At 39.5% G+C, this 17,801-nt stretch overlaps 1 protein-coding gene across 4 annotated transcripts in view; it reads left to right on the forward strand.

The window, feature by feature from the left end:
* The window catches only part of dock6 (dedicator of cytokinesis 6), a 76,165-nt gene that overhangs the window by 31,404 nt on the left and 26,960 nt on the right, over nucleotides 1–17,801 (forward strand). Inside the window, exons 15-27 of one of the 4 annotated variants that reach the window (XM_039685940.2) lie at nucleotides 1,169–1,286; nucleotides 1,860–1,930; nucleotides 3,983–4,121; nucleotides 4,383–4,484; nucleotides 7,535–7,621; nucleotides 7,702–7,933; nucleotides 8,010–8,174; nucleotides 8,474–8,646; nucleotides 10,559–10,663; nucleotides 13,492–13,578; nucleotides 13,740–13,835; nucleotides 15,009–15,149; nucleotides 15,313–15,426. In XM_039685940.2, the coding sequence (XP_039541874.2) occupies nucleotides 1,169–1,286; nucleotides 1,860–1,930; nucleotides 3,983–4,121; nucleotides 4,383–4,484; nucleotides 7,535–7,621; nucleotides 7,702–7,933; nucleotides 8,010–8,174; nucleotides 8,474–8,646; nucleotides 10,559–10,663; nucleotides 13,492–13,578; nucleotides 13,740–13,835; nucleotides 15,009–15,149; nucleotides 15,313–15,426 (1,630 nt within the window). The remainder of the gene's footprint in view (nucleotides 1–1,168; nucleotides 1,287–1,859; nucleotides 1,931–3,982; nucleotides 4,122–4,382; nucleotides 4,485–7,534; nucleotides 7,622–7,701; nucleotides 7,934–8,009; nucleotides 8,175–8,473; nucleotides 8,647–10,558; nucleotides 10,664–13,491; nucleotides 13,579–13,739; nucleotides 13,836–15,008; nucleotides 15,150–15,312; nucleotides 15,427–17,801) is intronic. The other 3 variants (XM_039685941.2, XM_039685942.2, XM_039685943.2) reach the window with 3 other exon arrangements.

Raw genomic sequence — 17,801 nt, forward strand, 5'->3', positions numbered from 1 at the left:
TGGTCGCCTTGCTCTGTTCTGTGACGTGCGTTCGTGACTCTCCTGTTCGAACTCATTTATCAAAATGAACAAATCTTTTTCCTAATCAATTCGATCATTTCGTTCATTGAATGAACCAAATGACACGAAATAAGATTCGTTCATTTTGATAAACGAATTCAAACAGGAGAGTCACGAACGCACGTCACAGAACAGAGCAAGGCGACCATTTGAGCTTATAAAACTTAAACTTTGTTAATTATTTTTAAATGAGCGATCGTTTCTCTTGATAAGACCCTTATTCATCGTCTGGAATCGTTTAAAGCCCTTTGAACAGTTTGCACTGAAACTGTCTTTTGGACCTTGAACCGTTTGGTTCCCATTGAAGTCCATTATATGGAGAAAAATCCTGGAATGTTTTCATCAAAAACCTTAATTTCTTTTCGACTGAAGAAAGAAAGACATGGACATCTTGGATGACATGGGGGTGAGTAAATTATCAGCAAAGTTTTTTAAAAAGTGAACTACTCCTTTAACCATCTTCAAAAGTAGCCGTAAACTTTACCATTTATTCTGCCGTTCAAAAGTTTGAAATCACCGGTTCAGACATGGTTTTGAAAGAAATGTATGAATCTCTTATTAATGTTGCAAATATTCATTGCTGATTGAATGACTGTTTAATAAATACGTTTTACAGTCATTGTAAAGCCTCATTTTCAGTCCCCAGATCATTCCAACATCCTTGTATAGTTGAAAATGTTTGTGCTGCTCAAGGAAGTGTGACAGTCGCAATGCAGTGTCTTTTTCAGTTGCCAAATTGAGGACGCTTGCATTGCTAAAGTCCAAATTTGCTTTCAAACAAGGAAGCACCTCTCTCTCGAGAAACTCGTTTTAGTGACTCCATAAGCTCAATCTATTGTCCTTAGTGGTGCACACTCAAGCATGGTCTTCATTTCTGTGTTGAAACAAGGACGCAAACTGTGTCTAACCAGTGAGAAATTGGGAGAAGTGGACTGAAAATAAAAGTTACAAGTATAAAAGTTTCAAAGACTTTGCAAACTTTAATGGGAGTGTGCGTAATAGTTCTGAACTTTGTGGTTTATATCATCTACAGGCCTCTCATAAACCATTGCTGGTTTGATTGAAAAGGGTTCGTTATTGAATGTATTTCCCCCTCTCTCCCCCTCAGGAACCTGTTGTTCATTTACCCTCAGACTGTCAACTTCAATAGCCGGCAGGGTTCAGTGAGGAACATTGCAGTGAAGGTGCAGTTCATGGCAGGAGAAGATCCCAGCCAGGCCATGCCTGTGAGTCACCGATCACACCCACACCCTGTACTCCCTCACGACTCTCAGTACATCTGATACGATGATCTCATCGCTTAGATAAACCTAATTGTGCACATTAAAACTCTCCAGATCTGTGCCAAGAATATGACAGCGCCTCCTTAAAACGCATCGATCCACATCACAGTATTTTAGCTCCAACTAAACACACAGGTTACATTAGTCACTCCAGCCAAATCTCCAGATGGATTAGGAAGCGCTCTGGGAAATTTTGGAGATTTCGGTGAACTCGCAGACACAGGACCTTTTACATTGGGTTAATGTAATCAAGGATTTTAGAAACTCCCTAATAGTGTTAGTGCACAGTTGCTCACCCTGCAACATTTGTAATTTATTTATGGCTCGTGTGAGGCGGCCATATGCAGCGCAGGCACATTAGAGGCTAAATTCATTTTATGGTAATTATAAAATCCATCCACGGCTTCATGATTAGCGAGGGCAACATCATGGCTGAAATGTAACTCCCCAGTGACATCTAGTGGAGCCGTCGAGCTGTGAGTCACCAATGTAATGTGATTTCCACCCCCTGAACAGGTCATATTTGGAAAGTCGAGCTGCGCAGAGTTTTACAAGGAGGCGTACACCCCAGTCATCTACCATAACAAGTACGAACCCATTTCTCATTCACTATTCATTACAGAATCATCACTTTTTATTCATTTTAGTCATGTCAAGAAGTGCATTTCATTTACTTTTTACATACAACAGTGTTTTTTGACTCAAAGGCCTCCGGCACTACACTCACCTAAAGGATTATTGGGAACACCTGTTCAATTTCTCATTGATGCAATTATCTAATCAAACAATCACACGGCAGTTGCTTCAATGGATTTAGGGGTGTGTTCCTGGTCAAGACAATCTCCTGAACTCCAAAACTGAATGTCAGAATGGGAAAGAAAGGTGATTTTAGCAATTTTGAGCGTGGCATGGTTGTTGGTGTCTGAGTATTTCACAATCTGCTCAGTTACTGGGATTTTCACACACAACCATTTCTAGGGTTTACAAAGAATGGTGTGAAAAGGGAAAAACATCCAGTATGAGGCAGTCCTGTGGGCGAAAATGCCTTGTTGATGCTAGAGGTCAGAGGAGAATGGGCCGACTGATTCAAGCTGATAGAAGAGCAACTTTGACTGAAATAACCACTCGTTACAACCGAGGTATGCAGCAAAGCATTTGTGAAGCCACAACACGCACAACCTTGAGGCGGATGGGCTACAACAGCAGAAGACCCCACCGGGTACCACTCATCTCCACTACAAATAGGAAAAAGAGGCTACAATTTGCAAGAGCTCACCAAAATTGGACAGTTGAAGACTGGAAAAATGTTGCCTGGTCTGATGAGTCTCAATTTCTGTTGAGACATTCAGATGGTAGAGTCAGAATTTGAACATGGATCCATCATGCCTTGTTACCACTGTGCAGCTGGTGGTGGTGGTGTAATGGTGTGGGGGATGTTTTCTTGGCACCCTTTAGGCCCCTTAGTGCCAATTGGGCATCGTTTCCTACCTGAGGATTGTTTCTGACCATGTCCATCCCTTTATGGCCACCATGTCCCCATCCTCTGATGGCTACTTCCAGCAGGATAATGCACCATGTCACAAAGCTCAAATCATTTCAAATTGGTTTCTTGAACTTGACAGTGAGTTCACTGTACTAAAATGGCCCCCACAGTCACCAGATCTCAACCCAATAGAGCATCTTTGGGATGTGGTGGAACGGGAGCTTCGTGCCCTGGATGTGCATCCCACAAATCTCCATCAACTGCAAGATGCTATCCTATCAATATGGGCCAACATTTTTAAAGAAAAAGGCAGTTCTGAGGGCAAAAGGGGGTCAAACACAGTATTAGCATGGTGTTCCTAATAATCCTTTAGGTGAGTGTATATCATTTGAAATAATCAATTTATTTGGTTTTTGAGGAAGGTCTCCCCTTTTCACCAAGGCTGCATTTATTTGATAAAAAAAACTGTAAATGAAGTATAAGTATATATATATATATATATATATATATATATATATATATATATATATATATATATTATAAATTAATGTAGTCCTGTGATGGTAAAGCTGAATTTTCAGCATCATTACTCCAGTCTTCAGTGTCACATGATCGTTCAGAAATCACTGTAATATGCTGATTTGCTGCCCAAGAAACATTTCTTATTATTAGCAATGAAAACGGTTGCTCTGCTTGATATTTTTCCTCAGGATTCTTTAATGAATAGCAAAGTAAAAAGAAATGCATTTATTTGAAATAGGCATTTTTGTAGGTTACACTGGCGACGTAGTTGCGCTTTTCTACATGTACTTACTATAGTAATAACAGTAAATTAGGCATAATATCATAATGTTACAGTGACCTTAAAATTAAGTGTAACCCTTTTGTAATGTTATAAGTGTATTTACTGTCACTTTTGATTATTTTAATGCTTTCATTAAAAACTGTTCTTCAATAAAAACCATTTACCTCTTGATTGCATTTTTAATTTTTTTTTGCACTTTAACGAAGTTAGATTTGCTTTAATATATCAATTATATTACATATTAATTCTGATAATAATATATCAATAGAAATTATTTGAAGTTGCCCAATTTGGTTTGCCGAGGCCCCCTAGAGGGTTGGTTGAGAACCATTACTTTCTCCGTCTCTGCAGGTCCCCGGAGTTCTACGAGGAGATAAAGATGAAGATCCCTGCCAACCTCACCGACAACCACCACCTGCTCTTCACCTTCTATCACATCAGCTGCCAGCCCAAGCAGAACACCCCCTTGGAGACGCCCGTGGGCTACACGGTAAGAAAAGGACCCCCCTCTCTTCTCCACTTCCTCTCCTGACAGTCACACTCCCGCAGTGCTGGAGAAGCACTCCAGGCTGCCCGATGAACCGCTCACCTCTGTGTGCCCCCTCAGAGACACCTGAAGCATCCTTATGCGTCACCACAGCAGCACCCTCCCCGAGTTGTAGTGTCATGTGATTGTAGGACACCGATAGCTTGCACATAGGCTGTGAGTAAATAATTTGGGGTTAATCAGAGTTCATGTTGCTCCCCACAGTGGATCCCCCTCATGCAGCACGGCCGTCTGCGCACCGGATCCTTCAGTCTGCCCGTCTCTGTGGAGAAACCTCCACCCAGCTACTCAGTCCTCACTCCTGATGTAAGACATTTATCCTGCACTGGATGTTTGTTTATGCATGTGAGAATGAATGTGGAAGTGAAGGACGGCAGACCGATTTCTTCTTCATAATTCAGACTAGTACTACCTGCCGCCTAATTGTAATATAGACACTTTCAAGGAAATGGGTGTCTTTCAAGACCTTTTTTTAAAGCACTAGAGACTAATTTCCATAACTAATTAATATAAAAAATACAATTAATAATAAATAATTCTTACCATTTATTATAATTTTTTAATAGTATTGATTATTATTTTTAAATCTCACAAATCTAGTTTTTGAACTGTATTTATATCAATTCCAATTAATGCTATTATAAATATTTAACTGTGCCAAAAGACTTGATAATAGAAATGGTGATTTATTGTGGCGCTTTTCCATTACCAGTACCGCCTCGGCTCGACTCAACTCGACTCGCTTTTCGTTCCGTTTTCCATTGCAGACAGTGCCGCCACAAAAATAGTACCCGGTCGTCATAGCGACACCTTTCGTTCCTCGTTGCCCCATCAAGCTCTCGCTGGATCCTTTCTTTGGCCACCAAACAAAGGAAAGTCTGCACCTCCTCGTTTGACCACGGCGTATTCTTCCCAGTTGCCATTATAATAGTGGCCAAACTATTTAAACATGGCGGGTTATTCTGGATACTCCATCTGGCACGTGTAATGATGATGCATTGAATGGTGACGATTCTCTCTGACCAATCAGCAGTCGGCATTGTTTTCACGTGACATTTTAGTATCGCCTTAGCTCACTCAGAACCTCGCCGGATGTGATACTAAAAAAAGTACCCGAAAGCAGGAACAGGTACAACTTTTACACAGTGGAAAACCAAATAAAGCCGAGCCGAGGCGAGTCGAGCTGGTACTGTTTAGTGGAAAAGCACCATTGGACTAATATTTGACATATCAAATTTAATAAAAAAAAGTCGTCAGTGTTACAATCACCCTTGTAATCATCTTTCCAACAACCAAAATCAAACATTTAGTAATTGTATTCAAAGGCATTAATTCTCTGGATACCTGTGGAACAATTTTGAACATCAAAATAATATTTTTTCTCAAAATCATTTCTTTTCTCAAAGTACAATGTGTCATCACCCTTGCTCATTTGTGACTGAAGAAATTTAGCCCATGGTCTCTCCTACACCATGTCCATCTTAAAATTGAAAATAATAATTATTACAATAGAGTGCCGAAGTTACGACGTCACTCTGTAGGCCAAAACACGGAAGTGAGTTAGTATTTTAGCACTACCGGTTTCCTCGCTCTAAAGTCTATGGGATTTTTGAATGGGTTTTTGCTAAATCACTTGAAATAAGGTCTGTGGTTAACAAAGCCTCTAAATATTTTTATTTAGGCTTTATATAGGCTTCAAAATGTATACATTTTGGATTAACTTGTAAAGATTATCTCGATAGACAAAACGTGTAAAGGTCACAACTCTTTGTTTTTTGCGATTTTTCCAAAAGTCTATGGGGAAAATGCATTGCTTTTCGATTGCGGGAACCCATGTGCCGCTAACTTCTGAATTGTCCTACAAAGAGACGTCATCACTTCGGCACTCTATAGGTGCCTATGCACCTTCAGTGTGTTGCCCCTAATAATGCCTTTTTCTTTCCAAATAACAAGTAATATTGCAAGTAACATCTCAATTTTCTCATGTTGATGCTTCCTGAGTGGAATGTGCTAATTAATATTCATGAGTCTGCCTTTTAGCAATTTAGTAAAGCCTACTGGGCAAGCTTCACATTATGTAATGAATAATATTAATGAGCCAAGAATAAGCCTTGGTAGGATTTGTAGATTCATGCTGTGGCACAATCTGACTGAGCTTGGGGACGCCCATGGGCACAACAGAAAAATGTTGAGCAGTAGATCTGCTTCTAGTTAGTCTTAAGATGTTGTTTTGATTCGGCATGAAAGGAAACCCAGGTTCAAATCCCAACCATATATATATATATATATATATATATATATTAGGGATGCACGATATATCGGCCAGCATATCGCTATCGGCCGATATATGTTCATTTTTAATGTTATCGTTATCGGCCTGGTAAGAAAATGTGGCCGATATATTAAAGCCGATAAATAATGTATTATTTCCTTCAGCTGAGACACTTGTTGAGCACTGTTTATGTTTTTGAATTTCTTGAAATATGATTGAAATCTCTTCAAAAAATGAAAATCTGGTTCAGGACAACATGTGCAGCGCAAATCTGTCATATCGGCTACATAACACTATAATGAGAACATCATTATAATTGTGTGCTTGGGACGTGGATTTAATTGTGAGACTTTTGTTTTTGTAATCAGGCTCTCAAAATTAGATAAAAATTTGGATTTAAGTTTATCGGCCGATATATCGGTTGTCGGCTTTAAAATATACAGAATTATCGGTATCGGCCAAAATGTTCATATCGGTGCATCCCTAATATATATATATATATATAAACTAAGCTAAAGTTTTCTTGACAGCTAATCTGACATTTTTTAATGATCACTTTTGTGTTCCACGTGACAAGTCATACAAGTTTGGAGCCACACATAACCGATAATAACAGAATTTTGGTTAAAATCAAATGTAACACCTGAAAATGTAAGGGCATTTTAAAATTGTTCTTCCCAGGCTTGAAAAATTAATAAAATGTTAAAAAATCATATTTAAAATCATGAAAATCACATTTCCATTGGTATTTAAAATCATGTTTATTCACATTTCCAAAGTGAATAAACATTTTTGTAGTTATGCTCTAAATTTATTTATTTATTTTATTTTTTTACATTTTAATTTTAATTGTTTTTCATCAATTTTGAAACACTGGAATAGTACAACTCAATTTAAGTGTGGAAATTTAAGTGTGAATGGGTGATTTATGGCATAGCGTTTTAGGCAAACAAAGTTTTACCAACAAACATAATCATACGACCTAATCATCCAAGTCACAGATAATGATTTAGAGCAAGCTGCAACATCTGCTTGGCTGTAAAATCTAAGGAGGAATGTGAATGTGATATGTTGTGGCCTTCAGGTACAGCTACCGGGAATGAAATGGGTGGACAACCACAAAGGAGTCTTTAATGTGGAAGTGACCGCAGCCTCCTCAGTTCACACACAGGTAATGAAATAAAAGGGGAAAAAAAACATTGCACACATACATAAGTCTATTTCCGTGCTTATTTCACCTTCTGTATGTAGGATCAACACCTGGATAAGTTCTTCACACTCGTGTATGTTCTGGAGGAATACTCCTTTCCTTTTCGGCTGAAGGATGTTATAATCACAGAGGCGAATATAGAGGCGGAGCTGAAGGCCAGCATGGCCGCTCTTAAGGGCGCGCTGCTGGACACTTGCGTGCGCTTCCTGCATCAACTGATGAGCAAGCTCATACTGCTAATTGTACACCCTCCTGTAATAGCAGGACAGATCGGTTAGTAACTCTTTTTACACACATGTTTTGGTGTGTTCCTTGTCTAATCCATTTCCTCTCCTTCCTCCAAATGCAGTGAATCTTGGCCGAGCTGCCTTTGAAGCCATGGCCCTGCTGGTAAACCAGATCCATAAGAACTTGGAGGGAAACCAGGACCATCACGGTCGTAACAATCTGCTGTCCTCCTACATCCACTACTGCTTCCACCTGCCCACAACTGAGCCTTTATCGCCCCCTCCTGGTGAGGGACAAATACAGCTCGCAAATCTCAAAAATGGTTTACATGTCATGTTTACTTGTGAGATTTGAGATGTGTAATGCAAAACATCTTTCGTGAAAGAAATGGCGTGGGTTCATTTTGGCTGCACTTTTAAGTCTTGAAAGTGCCCTAAGTTATTGAACCATGGCTAAAACTGTAAACGATATCTAACCTTTAAGGCATGCTGATTCATTTCTCCAGGGCTCACTTGATCGTATCGGATCCGCTAGCATTTATACTCGCACTCATTTGACCTTAAGTCATTACTCTTCCTCTTTCAGTGGGAGGCGCATCATACGAGCTCCCCATCCAGTATGCCACGCTCTCTAGGGCGATGGCAAGACCCAGCAGCCTGCTACTGTCCCGCTCCAAGAGCATTAGCAACTCGAACCCCGACCTGGCCTCCACACCAGCCACCCCTGATGAGGAGGTGCAGAGAATCATTGCCAGCAAGGTAGGCGGCTCTTCCTCTGGCTTCTGATTGGTTGTTCAGGTTACTGCAGTTTGCCCCTCTCTGTCCTGTGTTTTTTCTACCTTGACATAGCAGCTACAAAAAAAACTACAGTGGGGCCAAAAAGTATTTAGTCAGCCACTGATTGAGGTCTGTAATTTTCATCATAGGTACACTTCAACTATGAGAGACAAAATGAGAAAAAAAATCACATTCTAGGATTTTTAAAGAGTTTATTTGTAAATTATGGTGGAAAATAAGTATTTGGTCGAAGGACACCAGGAAGAAAATTGTAGACCCGCACCAGGCTGGGAAGAGTGAATCTACAATAGGCAAGCAGATTGGTGTGAAAAAATCAACTGTGGGAGCAAATTGTAAGAAAATGGAAAACATACAAGACCACTGATAATCTCCCTCGATCTGGGGCTCCACGCAAGATCTCATCCTGTGGGGTCAAAATGATCATGAGAACGGTGAGCAAAAATCCCAGAAACTACACAGAAGGACCTGATGAATGACCTGCAGAGAGCTGGGACCAACGTAACAAAGGCTACCATAAGTAACACACTACACCGAGAGGGACTCTAATCCTGCAGTGCCAGGCATGTCCCCCTGATTAAGCCATGTCCAGGCCCGTCTGAAGTTTGCCAGAGAGCATATGGATGATCCAGAAGAGGATTGGGAGAATATCATGTGGTCAAAATAGAACTTTTTGGTAAAAACTCAACTCGTCGTGTTTGGAGGAAGAAGAATGCAGAGTTGCGTCCCAAGAACACCATACCTACTGTGCAGCATGGAGGAGGAAACATCATGCTTCGGGGCTGTTTTTCTGCAAAGGGGACAGGAAAACTGATCCGTGTTGAGGGAAGAATGAACGGGCTGTGTATTGTGAGATTTTAAGCCCAAAACTTCCTTCCATCAGTGAGAGCCTTGAAGATGAAACGTGGCTGGATCTTCCAGCATGACAATGATCCCAAACACACCGCCCGGACAACGAAGGAGTGGCTCCGTAAAAAGCATGTCAGTGACCTAGCCAGTGTCCAGACCTCAACCCCAGAGAAAGTTTGTGGAGGGAGTTGAAAGTCTGTGTTGCCCAGCGACAGCCCCGAAACATGACCAAACCTGGTGAAGACTTGCAGGAAACGTTTGACCTCTGTCATTGCCAGCAAAGGTTATGTTACAAAGTATTGAGTTGAACTTTTGTTACTTATTTTCCACCATAATTTACAAATAAATTCTTTAAAAATCCTACTATGATTTCCTGGATTTTTTCCCCTCATTTTGTCTCTCATAGTTGAAGTGTACCTATGATGAAAATTACAGACCTCTCTCATTATTCTAAGTAGGAGAACTTGCACAATCAGTGGCTGACTAAATACTTTTTGGCCCCACTGTAAGTGTTTAAAAAAAAAAAAACTTTGGAATGGATTGTTTTCTCTTTTTTCTTGATTACAATCTTTGGGGAAAATTAAAGCTCATCAATAAAAATCAATAGTAAAGATATTTAACAACAAAATTGATTGAAGAGTGTCATCACTTAGCAAAACAAAGCTATTTCTGTAGAAAAAAAAAGATTATGAGCATATTGTAAAAAAAAACAAAAAAAACATTTCTATTTGAGAAAATAAGTGATCGATTAATTGATTCTTTAAATATTTGCATCCCTACTCTTTGTCTTGTGCTGGAGGCTTATACGTAGATTGACTGTGACATGTTTACTGTGGCATATTGATCGCTCTGCTAATAATTGTGCTATGTTTTTTGCTGTGGTGCCCCTTTGACTTTTTCCCACCCTCCTTTAAATTAAATCTGGTCCTGCACTTGGTCCCCCCCCCCCCCCTGTGACGCCTCTATGTGGCTGTTCTGCCTCCCCGGTGTGGCACTGTGGTTTGTGTTTGTGTCGTCGGCGGATAAGCAGGGAATAGACCGCTCCCATTCCTGGGTAAACTCTGCTTGCGCTCCAGGGGGCTCGAGGGCTGTGCTCCGCCGGAACCCCAACTCCAGCTGTGAGCTCAAGCAGGTGCCAATCAAACCCTAACGTCCTTCCCTACTGCCTCTAACCATAAACCCTAATATAACCTGTAACCCCTTCAAATCACTTAACCCCATATATAGCCATACCATTACTCATTACCATCTCAAACCATACAACCTATATGTTCTTTTACTCTCTTAAAACAAACAACCTAACTTGACCTATTACTGTGTCTCAATACTGCTTTTACAGTCTCAAACCCTAACATTAGTTATTACTATATAAAATCTTTAACCCTATCATTACTTGTTACTCTCTCAAACCCTTAACCCTAGCATTACTTGTTACTAACTCAAACTCTTAACCTAACATTAGTTGTCACTGTCCTAAACCCTTAACCCTAACATTACTTGGTACTCTCTCAAACCCATAACCCTATCGGTAACACTATACTTGAAGACTAACATGACACCTTCATAATCATGACATGACACATGTCTTGAATATGAAGGAAGTTTTATGCATGTTTGTGACAACTGTCATTAAGTGTCATTCGCTCAGTTATGACATTTTTAATGCAAATATGACATTGTTTGAGATGTCTTTGTTATGACACCAATACATCATAACCTGTCAGTGTCTTTGTCATGCCAACTTGACATTACTAAGACAACACAACCTGTCATAAACGTGATATAGCAGATTAATTATCAAACTTAGCTTTATTGGTTAACATTACATTAAACTATCATGTGGTTGGTTTTGACATTGGCTGTCATGAAGCCATTATAACTTTTTAATGACAAATTCAATTAGTACCACTGTAGTTGAGGTCACGAAAAATATTCATGACACTGTTATAATGGCCCCATGACAGCCAATGTCAAAGCCAACCACATGACAGTTTAACTTAATTTAATGTCAAGTTGTCATGACAACGACACTGACAGGTTATGATGTAATGGTTTATATCAAGATGTCATAACAAAGACATCTTAAACTATGTCATATTTGCATTAAAAATGTCATTATTGAGCGAAAGACACTTAATGACAGTTGTCACAAACATGCATAAACCCTACTTCATATTCAAGACTTATGTCATGGTTATGAATGTGTCGTGTCAGTCTTATGCACACCCCTTCAAGTAAAGTGTTACCGCTTGGGGTTACTTGTTGTTCATTCTCAACTTTTACATGTTTCCAAGTCTTCCGGCAGTACACCATATCATCATGTAGTCTCTCATTGCCTTCACTCTGGTATTACTTCTGTAATCGTACTCTGTAATCTTGTGCCAGCTCCTCTGCTGCTGAACATTGGGCTCTTGTCTTTGTAAATGTGTGTCTATGTCTGAGGGTATAAAAGCGTTTGTCTAGAAGGTTGTGTGTTCATGCCTCCTCCTCATCTTCAATCAACTCATCTCTCTTTCCTTTGTCTGCTGTGCTTCTCCTGCCTTGGTAGAAGTCTAGTTACCAATGATACCTACATATACAGTGGTGTGAATAAGTTTGGACACCCATGTTAAAGTTGCCTAAAAAGAGGAATAAATAAAAATCATCTTTTGGATGTTGATCTTAATGCCTTAATTAGAAAAATGAGGAAAACTCCAACCTTTAAGGACACAAATTTTCTTTGTGAATGAATAATGTATCATAAATAAATAAATGTTTTTCCTTAAAATACAGGGTGCATAAGTCAGAACACCCCTATGTTAAATTCCCATAGAGTTAGGCAGATTTTTATTTTTAAAAGCCAGTTATTTCATGGATCCAGGATAATATGCATCCTGATAAAGTTCCCTTGGCCTTTGGAATTAAAATATCCCCACATCATCACACACCTTCCACCACACCTAGAGATTGGCATGGGGTACTTTCCATAAGATCATCTTTCAATGCAAATCAAACCAGCTATTAGGCTAACTGAAGTAAAACCATGCCAATCTCAAGGTGTGGTGGAAGGTGTGTGATGATGTGGGGATATTTTAATTCCAAAGGCCAAGGGAACTTTATCAGGATGCATATTATCCTGGATCCATGAAATAACTGGCTTTTAAAAATAAAAATCTGCCTGACTCTATGGGAATTTAACATAGGGGTGTCCTGACTTATGCACCCTGTATTTTAAGGAAAAACATTTATTTATTTATGATACATTATTCATTCACAAAGAAAATTTGTGTCCTTAAATGTTGGAGTTTTCCTAATTTTTCTAATTAAGGCATTAAGATCAATATCCAAAAGATGATTTTTATTCCTCTATTTAGGCAACTTTAGCATGGGTGTCCAAACTTATTCACATCACTGTATATTTAGCGTAACCCAATGCAATTGACTACTACAGTGTCTTTTCTAGATGCTCATATCCACCCGTACATTATTTATGTGGTCTTTTTAAAGAATTATTACTACTACTATTATTATGGAGTGCTTAATTTTGATGTTTTATACCATTGCAAAATTGTGTATTTGAAAACCAGCTTACTTGGTTTGGCTTTCTCCTCGCATATTAAAATAGCTTCAAATTATCACCCAATATTTTATATTTATTTATATAATTGTATACTATCTGTCTTATTACACAGCTATGCTACCAGTCTACTTGTTATTTTAGTCAGTTAACCATAAAATTAACCCCTTCATGATTATACAAGTCCTCAATCACCCTGTCAGGGTTTATTTTGCATTAATGCCCGCGAGACTGTACATTATCCTGAACATAGCATGAGTTTAGTTTGATGGGTTTGGGTTTGTACATCCAGCAGGCATTCTTATCCCTCTTCCCTCCTTCTCTTTTATCTTTCTGTCTTCCATTCTTCATTGTTATCGTTATCATCACCACCACCATTCTTCTGTTCACCCGCTGGTCTGCAGGCCAGTGAGCGTGCCTGTAATCGCATGTCTGCCTTCATCGAGACTTCCTCCATTCTCTCTCCTCCCTCCAGACAGATCGCCAAGAAGGTAGAGCACATGTTCATTTACTCACCCGTTCACTCTCCTGTTTATTCATTCCTTCATTTATGTACTCACCCATTCATTGAGCCACTTTATTTGGCCTTTATTGTGTGTGTGTGTGTGTGGTTCAGAAAACCATGTTTTGTAATAATGCTCTGTGCGTTCAGTTACTTCATGAAGAGTTGGCTCTCCAGTGGGTGGTGAGCACCAGTACCGTGAGAGAGGCGTCTCTGCAGCAGGCCTGGTTTTTCTTCCAGCTCATGGTCAGTCAACCTCCAACCTTGCACGTTATTTACATCAATAACTAAAGTCAAGTCAAGTCACGTTTATTTAAATAGTGCTTATCCAACACATATTGTTTCAAAGTAGCTTCTCAGCAGTGAACAGGAAAACGAGAGTTAATGTTGCAATATTCGTCAATTATAAAATAAATTTCATCATCTCTACAGAAGATAATAGTTGCGTCTCATTCCCAAGGCTGCGTCCTCCGGAGGTTGTCGGTATTTCAGTAAAGTAACCATTATATTCCAAAGTCATAAACAAATTGCAACAATTTACGCTTCACAAGGGTAAACAACAGTCAATTTTATAATGGTTACTTTTCTGAAATAAGACACCCATGAAGACGTATTTAACTTCCGGAGAACGCAGCCTTCGAAACGAGACACAGCTTGTCATTATTCAGCTCATTTATTTCAATGCTTTTCCATTTCATGTCAAAGTTTAATGTCGCAAACTTTATCGATTTTGAAACCAGTTCAATTCAGCTCTACAGAAGACAATAGTGTCATTATTCAGTTCGAGTTAGTTCACTTCCATAACAATGTTGATGTTCCCAAGTTAATGTAATTTTCCTGCTCCATTCATTGTGTCTGTGCAGTTAAATCGATAATGATTACTGTAGTCATTTAATCACCATCATCCTGTTTAAAAATGAATAATGGTAAACTACCCCTTTTATAGTTCCAGTGAATTATTTCAACTGAATTATTTCGGAAGGTTTTGATAAACCTAGTGTTTGGTTTGTTTTATACGGCAGAATTTAAGTTTAGGATTAGGGCTGCAACAAACGATTATTTTGATAATCGATTAATCTAACGATTATTAGAACGATTAATCGACTAGTCATCGATTATTTTGCCAGAAAATCATTAAGTTTGAAACAATTATTCAGCTTTTTAATAATAAGTTAATAATATAATAATTGAGTTAATTGAGTTATAATATAAAAAAGAACATCAGTTCAGCTTTTGAAATGGTGGTTTTAATGAACTTAGAGCCAACTAAACAGGTTATTCTCTTTAAGTTTAACTCAAATCACACACAAATGCTCTCTAAGCATTGTTTAATAAGCCCACTGCTTTACATAGAACTGAAACAGAAAAAGGGTCATTACTTCAGGATGGCATCACTCATTCATCTATGTGTGATAACAGGTGAAGAGCATGTCCCATCATCTGTTCCTGTCCTCACGCCTGGACATGCCCCGCCGCCAGCGCTTCCCAGACCGCTTTGTGGATGACATTGCTGCTTTAGTATGTGCCATCAGCGCAGACATAGCCAGCAGATATCAAAAGGTAAAAGACCAGCTGATCTCATTTTACTGCTGGATGAACACAGACCTCATGTAGGTGGGAGGAGGTTTGAGACTTTATGATGTTTTATGACAGTTTGCTTTTGTTATGAATTAACAGGAAGCATGTTTATCTCTGTCTGAGCCAATATTCGTGTGTGTTTCAGGATGTCGAGCTTGTGGAGAGGTTAAACAGCAGCTTGGCCTTTTTCCTCAATGACCTGCTGTCTCTCATGGACAGAGGCTTTATTTTCAACCTTATCCGCTCGTATTATAAACAGGTACTTGCACAGGCACACAGGTTTACGACGCTGGTCGATTTCACCTGAATTGACCTTTCGCCGGCCCCTCCCACAAAATGGCCATTGTCCAATCACACATCATAGCAACCGTTACTGTGTGAGCTGTTCCGTCAAACAGTAAGCGGTGCGCCCACGGCGTTAGTAAATCGGACACATGATACCCCGAGAGATTGTCTGGAGAAGTTGTGTTTTTTCCCTTTCCAAAGCCCAAAACACAACGCGAGCGGTGCCTAAGATGTATTAAACAGTGTGGACGCCCCAATTCCAGTTAAATGTGTCGAACATGGTTAACTCGTCTCGCGTGCAGCGTGCGTGCGACTGAGATTAGTCAAAGAAGCACGGAGAAAGCAGATCAAGAGGATCCACAAAGGACTTACTGTACATTTTCTAAAGGGTTGTTGTTAACATACCATGATATTCTCTGGGAAAATGAGCAGCAGTCAGCTAAGTTAGCAGTGCAGCACCGTAGACTACAGTTTAGAGGACGTTCGCAACGGGGAAAGCATGAAGCTTACATGACAACATCAGTTCATATATCAATATCGTAACGAATATAAATAACCTTAAATAACGTATGGTTCTCTGCCTCTTTCCGTCTCTTATGCATAACGTTAGTTACTTTTTAAACACGAAAATCGCATTCAGCATGAGCATGACACGCAATCGGTTGCTGTGGTAATGAACAACCTGCTTGTTAAAGCGAACGTGCTAACGTTACTTCTGTATCGGTGGCAAAATGAATAAATATGCAGCGCAAGTTATATATTTCGAACTCCAAACAACTAGCCACTGAACAAGTTTATAAAATCTTCAAGGCTGCTGGTTGCATTTGAGGTAACTTAGCATGGTCATGGGGTTTTTCTGATTTTTCTTGAGACTGGTAAGCATTAGCATCAATAGTAGTCGTGTCATTCATTTCTTAATTTTATATTTGGAATAAATCCCTCCACCGCATACCGTAACCCCTTTTGCTTCGATCTTGCTTGATATCGCGGAGGTATTGCTCCAAAAAAGGTCACTGACACGCACGGGAATACCCTTTGCCGTCATGGCAATCTGTCGCGCTGCCCGTGTTTGACCATTTGTTTGACGGAGGTAGCAGCAGTAACTAAGGGGGGCGGGGCTCGGCGAAAGGCTAATTCGCCCCAATTATGCTATTTTAAAGGTTCCTCATTTCGTTTTGGAGGTCTCCTACAATAGATTTACATGCATCCGAAGTCAAAAACCACTTGAATTTTTTCATAATTCACATTGTACGTCACCTCATTTCTCAAAGTGTCTGTAAACGGATCGTTCAAAGTCGCTCTAAACCCCATCCGTGAGCCTAGTCTGCTCTGATTGGTCAGATGGCACAGTCTGTTGTGATTTGTCCTGCTTACAGCACACGTCAGAAACAGAGAGCCTATTATCACATCTGAATTTTAGCTTGGGAGGCTTCCTCAGCACTTGAAACAGTGAATTATGAACAGTAATGACATCATCACTTTTACCATATCAAATCCAGTGCGAGTCCTCATCCTTTGGAAGTGCATGCAAAGTGGATTCCCAGTGCAGAAAACAGTGTCGGCTTGACATGTCTTGACAAACCAAACTCTTCCAGGCCTCAGCTATTACTACAGTGTTTGAGGGCAGGGCAAAGTAGATGCTCTTCATTGGCAGCCAATGAAGAACATGCCATATGCTGTCATTATGCCATGATCACTATGTTATGTACACCAAAATATTTTTGTAATAAAACTCAGTTTATTGCCTGCTTTCTGTGGCACAGTGTTAGTTTGGTTAGACAAATAACGCTGAATTTTATAAACTACTCCTCTATAAAAAGCCGTGTTTACATTAGGTGTATTTGCACTGAAAAGAATGATTTACTTAGTTCACTTTTAAAAAAATATTTTGCTGATAATTCACTCACCCCCATGTCATCCAAGATATCCATGTCTTTCTTTCTTCAGTCGAAAAGAAATTAAGGTTTTTGATGAAAACTTTCCAGCATTTTTCTCCATATAATGGACTTCAAGGGGAACCAAATGGTTCAAGGTCCAAAAGACAGTTTCAGTGCAAACTGCAAACTGTTCAAAGGGCTTTAAATGATTCCAGACGATGAATAAGGGTCTTATCAAGCGAAACGATCGCTCATTTAAAAAAAAAAAGTTTTATAAGCTCAAATAGTTGCCTTGCTCTGTTCTGTAATGCGTGTTCGTGACTCTCTTCATCAAAATGAACAAATCTTTTTTCGTGTCATTTGGTTCATTCAACGAACAAAATGTACGAGTTGACTCTAGAAAAGATTTTTTCAATTTGATGAACGAGTTCGAACAGGAGAGTCACGAACGCGCATCACAAAACAGAGCAAG

The sequence above is a fragment of the Pimephales promelas genome, chromosome 3, assembly GCF_988280905.1.
Source record: "Pimephales promelas chromosome 3, fPimPro1.hap1.1, whole genome shotgun sequence".
In the NCBI taxonomy this organism is placed as follows: Eukaryota; Metazoa; Chordata; class Actinopteri; order Cypriniformes; family Leuciscidae; genus Pimephales; species Pimephales promelas.